This window comes from Myiozetetes cayanensis, unplaced genomic scaffold (genome assembly GCF_022539395.1).
Source record: "Myiozetetes cayanensis isolate MyiCay16 unplaced genomic scaffold, myiCay2020 scf3, whole genome shotgun sequence".
NCBI classification, from domain to species: Eukaryota; Metazoa; Chordata; class Aves; order Passeriformes; family Tyrannidae; genus Myiozetetes; species Myiozetetes cayanensis.
This window is the reverse complement of record NW_026087521.1, coordinates 54153682-54163198: the sequence shown is the minus strand read 5'-3', so window position 1 is coordinate 54163198 and position 9517 is coordinate 54153682. Positions and strand designations below refer to the sequence as shown.

The 9517-nt window shown below is 44.0% G+C and overlaps 1 protein-coding gene across 1 annotated transcript in view; it reads left to right on the top strand.

Annotated features, from left to right (window-relative positions):
- Positions 1-463: 463 nt before the first annotated feature.
- The window catches only part of RIC8B (RIC8 guanine nucleotide exchange factor B), a 34142-nt gene continuing 25088 nt past the window's right edge, over positions 464-9517 (top strand). Inside the window, exons 1-2 of the mRNA XM_050323708.1 lie at positions 464-601; positions 3622-3669. Of these exons, the coding sequence (XP_050179665.1) occupies positions 467-601; positions 3622-3669 (183 nt within the window). The 5' untranslated portion in view covers positions 464-466. The remainder of the gene's footprint in view (positions 602-3621; positions 3670-9517) is intronic.

Below are 9517 nucleotides of genomic sequence, written 5' to 3'. Positions count from 1 at the left end.
GGCCAGCCCTGGTTTTGTCAGCCTTTCGCCTTGTGATAGATAGGTATGCACAGGGCAGGTCGCAGAAAGCAGACAAGCCCAAGGAGGAGGGATATGCCACCGGGCATCGCCCCGGTGCGATCGCGGCCCCCCGCGCCCGCCCGGGACTCGAACCCGCGGTCCTCACCCCGCCCCGCCGCCCTTCCCGGTGGGAACTCCGGGGGCCGCCCGGCACGGACTGCAGCACCCAGCATGCCCCGCGGCACCACAGCCCCGCGCACCCCGCCGCGTGCCCAGAGCCGCGCCGCTCGGCATGCTGGGAGTCGCAGTCCTCTCTCGGCGGCGGCCTGCCGGAGGCACGGCAGCCAATAGGAGGGCTCGGGGGCGCGCGTCGCCGGGCCCTGCAGCCAATGGGGCGGGAGCGCAGCCCGCCGGCCGGGGCGGTTCCCGCGGCAGCGTCAGCCGCGTCAGGGAGCGCGGGGCGGGCATGGAGCCGGGCGCGGAGCCGGGCGCGGAGCTGGGCATGGAGCCGGGCGCGGAGCTGGGCGCGGTGCTGGAGGCCGTAGAGGGGCGCGGCGACGCCGAGGCGGTGGAGCGAGTCCTGGCGCGGTACAACGAGGAGGTAACGGGTCCCCTCCCCCGCCCCTCTGCGCCGCTCCCCCGGCGGTGTCGCCGCCCCGCCCGCCCCCGGCAGCGCCGCCGGCACCGTCCCGCTCCCCCGGCAGGGGCTGCACCCTTGGTCCCCCGGGCTCGGCTCGGCGGCGGGTCCCCAGCGCTCGCCGCTGCTGCTGCCGTGCCCCCAGACCACGACAGCCCGGGCGGCCCTGCCCGGCCCGGCCCGACCCGGCTCAGCACGGCCCGGCACAGCCTCCCGGCCCTTCCCCGTGCGGTCCCGCCCGCAGGCCGGGCAGGGCACCGCGGCACTGCCGCGCTGCTGAGCCAGGGCATTGCCCAGGGGCAGTCAGACTTCCACGGCAGCACAAAGCCAGGGGTGTCGCGGGGAGATCAAGCCTGTGCTCGGGCTCGGCACCGACACCTTCGGTCCTGTGTTCGGGCAGTGTTGTGGGTTGTCGGTCATGGGGCAGTAAAAAGCCACAGCGTACACCTGCTCACAACTCTTTTAACCTACGTATACGGCTGAGAAGAGGCTGGGCAGAGTAACACTGGAGTCTCTTGGATACCTGCCCACCTGCCACACCACCGTGCACCTGCCCGAGGTGCTGCCCTTTGTCACCGGTCTGGAGAGGCCTTCCTTCCACCGCCCGGGCAGTGACCGCCTTCATGGGCAGTGGGGAGGGTTTCTGTGTAAAATGGGCCGCCAAATCTCGCCTCATTTTTCTGTGTTTCCAGTCAAGCAAAGGGAAAAGTGGGGAGACAGCTCGGAGCAGGTTGAGCTTTTAATGCTGACAGGTGTTTAAGAGTACCAAGTGTCTACTGCCCTTGCAGTGTGATACATGTGTGCTCAGTCAAGAAGTGAAGGGATTTCCTGGTAATGCAGGAAAATACAAATCAGAGTGACAATAGGTGTTAGGTAGATTTTATCCTCCCCCATCCCCCCCCACTTCCCCCTCTTCTGATAGGGACATTTTGACACCTGGATTTTAGTAGAGCAGCGTAGTCCCTTTTGACAGATTACCTCTCAACCCATCAGGTGTCTGTCCTTTGTGCAGATGCTTGTGACTGGTGCACAAGTCTCTAAAACTGGTATTGACTCAGAGTTTGGCTTTGGATGTAATTTAAATGCTGTTGTGTTGAACTAACTATCAGCTGAAATTTAGGAATATGTTTCAGGAACAAACGTTTAGATTCATAGCCAAATGAATGTGGACCGGTGTATAGTTATTCTTCAGCCTCCCGAAGGTGTCTTGAAATTTATTGTCTTAAGTGCAAAATGTTTTGAGACTAACAATGTTTTAAGACTAACAGTAACTGATTTCTTTACTCAAACTTAAGCTTTTGTGCACATGAAATTCAAATGTAGAGATAAATGCAGCTGCAGGGCACTTTGTCTGAGGGATTGGTAGACCAGGAGTTTGTTAAACACATCTGTTTTAACTTACTGGCCTCTGAGGTACAGAGGAAGGATTTTGATTGAGGAGAACTTTTATCTCTGTCCTTCCTCTTCAAATGACCCTGCATTAAATGTCAAAAAGCATGCACAAACATAATTTCTTAATTTTGCTGTATTTGGTTTTATGCCTTCTCAGCAGCTTTCTGAGATTATTTAGACTTGAGTTGAATTCTCAAGGACAGAGTGAGAGCTGGTGCAGTTTATATTATGGCATTTCAAGTCTTTGAATGAAGTCTTGGAGTTACATATGTAGCTACTGCTTTTGAAGTGGGACAGGAAACTTTTAATACTGTCTAATATAGCATTGCTCTTACTGTATTTGTTACAAGTTTTCCATCATGTTTCCTACGTCTTTTTCTCTACAAGGTGTTACTGAGTCACATATTGCCTGTGGGACAGTGAAAACTGGGCAGAGCGCTCCAGTTTCCAGACCTTTACCTGTGCCTCTTCTGGGCTTTAGGTTTCCTTAGGTTTGTTCCCCAATAAGAAATTTAATATGTTTTAATTGAAGGGAAAAGGATGGATCAAGTGTAGTTCCAGGGTGCAGGTGTCTGTAGAATAACTATAACGAGAGAAATCAATGGGTCTGTTGTTGCTCCTGTGTGCTGTTCCATTTGCAATGATTATTGCAAATCTCTGTTCCTCCAGCACTTGGACTTGTTGCTGTCACTACACTTCTTTTGTAAAATTTCCAAAAATGTTCGTGTGCAAACACAAGGGTTGCCTTGTCTGGGTTAGTTACTCATCATTTAATGTTCACCTGCTTTTGACTGGAGTTTTGCTGAACTTGTGTGGTTCAACTGGGAGGCCTGTAAGGGGAAGGAAGGGAATTATTTTCCACCTGTTGAGAGAGGAAGGGAATTACTTTCCTACCATCCTCCAGGCTCTAACTGATGTTGGTAACTTTTGGTGGTAGGGTAGATGTCCAAAGTCTTTCTGTGTAATTGCAAGCTTGGGTCACGAAAGGTAAGAGGCCCATGAATGTGCTATGGAAGGTCACTTCTGTTTTCTAGTCACTTGCATGTGCAAATTGCATATTAGAAATAGAAATTGAGATTTTTATTTTTTTTTCTAGCCGTTCATTATGCTTAATCATTTAGCTTGGAAGTTTTAAAATATTAAAATAACTGTCTGATGTTACTGCTGTTTTCTCTTACTGTCAGAATAAGCTTTGTCACACGAGTAATATTTCACTAATAACATACTTCAGAATACTAGATCTGCTTGGGAAAGAATCTGAGGAATAAGGTATTTGTAAAACATAAGGCTCTAGTTAATGTTTTTTTTCACTCTGTCAATACCACACGTGAGGTGGTTAACTCTCATCAGAAGTGCAACCTGTAGATAAAAGCTTACTCTGCACCAGTAGTAGTTGTAAAACTGTTCATTGAAGTCACTCACTGAAGTTCTTTCTGTTGGATGGGGTGGAAAAAGGACATGAATTTACATGGTTATAGGCTCACTGTTTGAGGCTGCTTTTAACCAGATTCCTGAAGTTTTATGATAATTTTGCAAGCATTACATACTTAGCAGCTGACGTGGAAATAACAAGCTCTTGTCTTTATTTACAGAATCAGTCCATTTTCAGATTTGATCCAGCAGATGAAGACAAAAGAAAGGTAAGTAAAATAGGCTATGAAGCGGCATACCTCAATGTAGAAGTATCAAAGCAGTCTCTTAACCGCCATTGTAAACTGCTTGCACCATTGATTATAAAGTTATGTTTTAATTTTTGTTTATTCAGTGCAAAAGACATGACAGCTGCACATTCTCTTCTTTTTCTGAAAGACCAAATTTCCTTAGCAAAACCCCCAGTATGAATCAAAGTAGTAACAGAAAAGCCCATAAATAATTTTACCGGGTACAGATTTAGGATGAGATGGAAGAATAAGGGTAAAGATAACTCTCTGTATCTACTGAGATAAAATTTTGCAATAGATTTTTCCGTTTTCTCTCTTCTCAACATATAACAATATGAAAGATGTATTTCTTGTCTCTGTTAGATACTGAAATAATACTAGAGTTTAAGATCAAGTAATAGGTACAGAGGAAAGCTATGAAGCTGTAAGGGAGACAGAGCTACAGAAGGCTGTTAATTCACAGATAGGGGTAATCAGTGGTATGTGCATGTCAGGTTTAAGAGATGGAAATGTTTGTGTGTTGCAGGATTGAGCTGTACAGGTGTGTCAGGGCTTAACAGATCCCCTGAGACCCATCCGCAGCCTCGTATTTAAAGCTTGGACATGGTGCTTTTTTATTTTTTCCTGTTGTTATTTTTAGGGTGGAATATGTAACAACAAGACTCTTTCTGTTCTGTAATTAATTTTTGGGCTGATTTGCATATTTATTCAGAAAATGTTCATCAGTGAGTGAGGCTGCGTGTTTCTGCTATTTCTGGAAAAAAATCAAAGCTTGAAATAAGAATTGCAGGGTTCCTGCAAGGGTAGCTGGTTTGAAATTGGACCCACATTGATGCATTCCATGATTTTGTGCAAAATCTAAATATTTTAAGGTATTAAGTCTTCTTCTGGTAGAAACAGGCAGGATGATAAATATGTCCTTTGCATTTGTAAAACCATCAGCTGTGTAATCTTAAGTCACAATTCTTTATTACACGGATGACTCGAAGACCTCTTAGCTTGGCTTTACCTATGGCTTTACTCGAAGCTGACATTCAGTAGTGTGGTGATGGACTGTGTGTGTCCTTTTCAATCTGTAGAACAACTCAACTGGGATCTTGATTTAGTTTTCTTACTGTGTTTGTGTTCGTACGTCTCCTTCCCCACCATCCCTTCCACCTCTTTTTACAACGCGAATGAGCAAGTGTCTGGTCTGAAAAGCTGATTGCCAAATAGAGAACATAGGAAAGGCTCCTCAACTGTACATGCACATCTGTAAAACACTGAGCATTCTCTTTTCACCCTTCAGTTAAGATAAAAAATAAAAATGCTTTAAATTGAAAGGGAACGTAGTACATGTTCTTGCTAAGAGCAAATTGCCAAAGTTGTCACTAAAATTGATGAGAATTGCTTGAAGGCAGCATGATGCAGCCTCAGGTTCCATTTGTGTAGTTAATGTACTTGAGTTGATAGTATTTGCAGTTTTGCTGCTAATAACTTAGAATGATTGGAGTGAAAGAGAGTTTAGACAAAGGGTCGCAATCCATAATGAAGTCACGTAGTAGACTTGGTGTTCAGGTACAGGGCAAATACAGAGGGACTTCATGATTTTGTCATTGGTTTCTGGTGCTGTTGAAAGTTTGCATTATAACCTGATGAATACAATACTTACTTCTTACCAGTCTCTTGCTGCACGTTGGGTTTGTTCATGTCCTAGGAGTAAATTTGCTTATTTACTGCAACAAGCCTGACAGACTTTGCTGTAAGTCATTAGTGTCTATGCAAGAGTGCAAATCAAAGATAATTTATAGCAATGCAAGTTTTTTCTCTGCCTCGTCATGCAGCTTCAGGCATGACCTTAGGATTATATCAAGGTTGGGCCAGTAGTGTGATTGTGTTGTGATGTAGGTGTAACTATGCTTTAAGCTTTTCTAGGATAGTGTCTATTAGGGAGAGGACAACCCATACACAACAGTGACATGCTGTAAAATATGCAAGATAGAAAGACAAAACTATGACTTGACTGGAAACTGGGTAAATTGGACAGAATAAGTTGCGCTGCAGTGATATGACTATCAAAGCGTGATGCATTAGGCTATAACCTAACTAAATCAGCAGTGACTTTGTAATACTGAATTCCAGGAGGAAAGTAGGTTGTGTCCTCTAGAAGGCAGGAAGAGAGGTAATGCAATCAAGCATGTCTATCTGGACATAGCTGTAGGACTTTAATACCTCATAGGGTGATAAAAACACAAAGTTGTAATGTGAACTGTCTTTGTATTTGTTCTGGTTTGCATAATGATGTATGTGTCTGCATTACCCTGTATGGTGGATGCTATCTATGGATATAAATCAGATGGCAGTCTGTGTTGTACTGTAAGATCTGCTCAGATACCAGCCATATCAAGTTGGTGCCATTCCTTCTTAACTTGTTATATGCTTATAAGAAACTATGGATTTCTGAAAGGCTGTTTTCAGTTTCCATGTGTAAACTGTATAGAAATTGCCAGCCAGAAGTAAATGTGTTCTCGAATAGCAACTGAAATTAAAGCAGCAAGGTTGCTTCTGAGGGCCTTAACCAGCTCTTAGAAATCTAAAATATTTGTCTCAACCAGTCCAGAAGCTGTTGACAGTGTTTTACTGAAAAAAGTTGAGTCTTCAGAACTGTGACACTTCACAACAGCATGTCATAGTTGATGCACAGTTGGTTCTTTAGGTCTATGCTGCAATCAACTCCAGAGTATTAATATCTATTCATTTGACCAGGCAATCACCTTGGAGAGAGGTGTCAGGTGTAGTGTCTCCCTGTCTGTGTGGCACAATGGGTATTTCAGCTCAAGCTTCACATGTCATAATACAAAAAGGAAAGGATTTTTAGGACCACTTTATCATTATTTAATAGCTTTGCTCTCCATTATTTATACCTTGTCAGGGCCAAATACTGCTTCTGAAGTAGCAACACAGTTGTGCTGTTTACAGACTTAAAATGATAAGAAAGTTATAGCACTGTTTGTGCCCTGGAAATGTCTGTCAGCACTGATTGCCTAGTTAGCCATAGCATTCCACAACTAGAAATTACTACAGCACTGTTTGTTGAGGTGATATAACAGAAAAAAGTACATCTGTCTGTGGTAGCAAGCAAGACTTTTTAAACTGGATTGAGATGCTGAGTTTGGGGGAGGAAGGAGAAAAAAAGGAAGCAGCAACCAAATGTTAGAACATTACTCATACTCTTACCAGAAGTGGTGAGGTATTCATGATTCATATGTTTCCTCTTCCACTCTGTACCTTTTGTCTGCTTCACCTCTTGTAGTACTTACCACATCTGGTTTCTGCTGGATCAGCTCCAGCTTACTGTGTTGGGTCAGTTTTGTAATACTGATCTTTAGAGTTTTAGGCCAGTTTTCTTGAATTACTGTTCAGGTTCAATTTGAACAGGGTGGATCTAAAATTCAGTGGGAAGAAAATCACCACAACAGTCTTTTCCTACGTTGCTGAATGTTTTCAAGGTGTTGAAATAGCTAGTGGTAAATCATACCCAAATGTATTGTGGGCCTTTCTCTCCCAATTAAATTCATGATGTGGGGAGATTCCTTAAGGCTGTGGACAGTACCATATTTGAACTTTGGAAGGATGGAAGCAGTGAAGTATGTTGATGGAGCAAGATGCTGTCACGCTCTAAATCTCAGAAGAACCTCATTCTTAGACAGTGCTGCTGACGCTGATGCTTTGAGGAGGTCTGAAGGTTCCTGCAGCCACCAAGGCACAGGGCTTTTCTTCTCCCAGTAACATTGTTGCAAACTTTTAAAGGCTTTTAGTGAGTGTCCTGTAAAAATATTAAGTTCAAGTGCTCCTGTGGGCACATTGTGTTGTGACTTAGTTGTTATTGTTCTGACTTTGCTGAAACCCCTTAAGGGATTACCAGTCTGTAAGAGAAAAAAGTTACTAAGTATCCTTCATTAATGCTAAGTGATTGTGCGATTTCCCTCTGGTCCTGCCAATTCCCATCAGCATTTTTCAGTCTTTTATGTCTCTTAAGGTTTGTGACAAGCCAGTGAAACCCATCTCTCCTTTTAACCCCCTTCTTTCGCCACTGGGTTACAGAGGGTAAAAGGTTCTCCTTCTCCCTGTCCAGTGGGGAGGGCAAGGAGGGCTACTGTGAGTGCAGCTACACGGGATCTCACCTTTCTGTGACTCTGAAGTTTATTCCCCCGGTTCTGACAACAGGGATTACTGTGCGTGCTCCTCACCTCACCTGCAGATTGTTGTCTGCTAACGCTCTCCCATGTTCAAACGTGCAATTTGGGCCTCTGCCATGTCAGAGCTGGCAGGGTCCTGCCAAACAGGCCAACCTCCTGCTGTCAGTACCAGCTGAACAATGAAGTTTTGAAGTGGAGCGGACTGAATCCTCAAGGAGTACAATATACACCTTCCCTCCTCACCCACATCAGTCCACAAAGACTAGGCAAAAATGTGGCATGGCCTTTTCAGAGGAGGTTATCTAATTGTCCTGTTATTCAGTGTAGTTGATGATACATGTTATGTAAATGTTGTCGTGACTTTCGGAGAAAATAAAAGTTTAGACTAACACTTCAAATACTCTTGGGCTTACCTTCTCACTGCCTTGGATGCTTAGCTCTGCAATCTAATAGAAACTTAAACACAGAAACTGAAGACTTGTGCTCCCCTTTTCTTCCCCCTCCTCCTCCCAGTCTAATTAGCCTATGAACAAAGGTGGTGGAAGAAAGTGGAAGTAAAGAAATAATACCTTTTTGCCCTAAGCTACACAATAGGTCTGTGGCTGAGCAAGGGAGAAAACACAGGTCTCTTGTGTCTCAGGAGAGAACTTTTTCTACTGGTCTGAGTTACTTCTTAGCATCAAGAGTTTATGCCATCAGGATAAAGGACCAAAATGGATTGATGTTTTATTCATCAAAACAAGACAACAGGTTTTTCTGGGCTTCCTGTTTTAACACACAATAAAATTTTACACTACAGCACAGACAAAAAGAATTGTGTGTATTGCTCTGTGTTAATCTTACTATTAGCACAAAAGCTGAGAAATTACAAATTTTAGAAAAATTAATGGACTTTACAATAAAAGAAAAGGTTTAAAAATACCAGAAACTGCCTTGAGTCTGTGGAAAAAGTATATGAAAAACAGTTCTTGCATGACTGATGAAAGTCCAAATACCATCTGAATATTGAAAGGATAGAACTCAAAGGAATGTTAAAATCTTGCAGTTAGCAATAAAACCTGTGAAACTAGGACAATCATCATATCTGTTGTGGAAGGGGATGTACCTTGCTGTCTGAATTTTCACTTCCTGTCATTTCCAACCAAACAAAGGAAATCTGTGTCTCTGAGTTTATGTCATGCTAATGGCCTACAAGGTGGTGAAAGGAGCACCACCTAAAGAAAATGAAAAGCATAATAATGCTTTTGTAGTCACACCCCTTCCTGTTTCTCCCTCTCTCTGCATCGTTTCCCTTGCACTGTCAGGGCGAAAACAGAAAATGTGAAAATGTGCTATAAGGCATTTGGTTTTGGTTATCTCCAAGAGAGTTTCCTAATAGGATGAATTTTGTTTCTTCAAAACTTTCCACGGATGGTTCTTCAATTATAATCAGATGCTGTAGCTTTTCCTTGGGCTGCTATTGGCACTTGGGATCAGCCAGCAATGGTTCACTGTCATGGATATTGTAACTGAATGTTGATTCCCTAAAATCACTCTTGATGGCTCACTGGAGTCTAACTTCAGAGAACTTTGTCAGCAGTTGCTATGTGTTTTTCACATATGTGAGTCTTCAAAAGATAGTGTGTGTGCATATATATAATGGCTCGGAA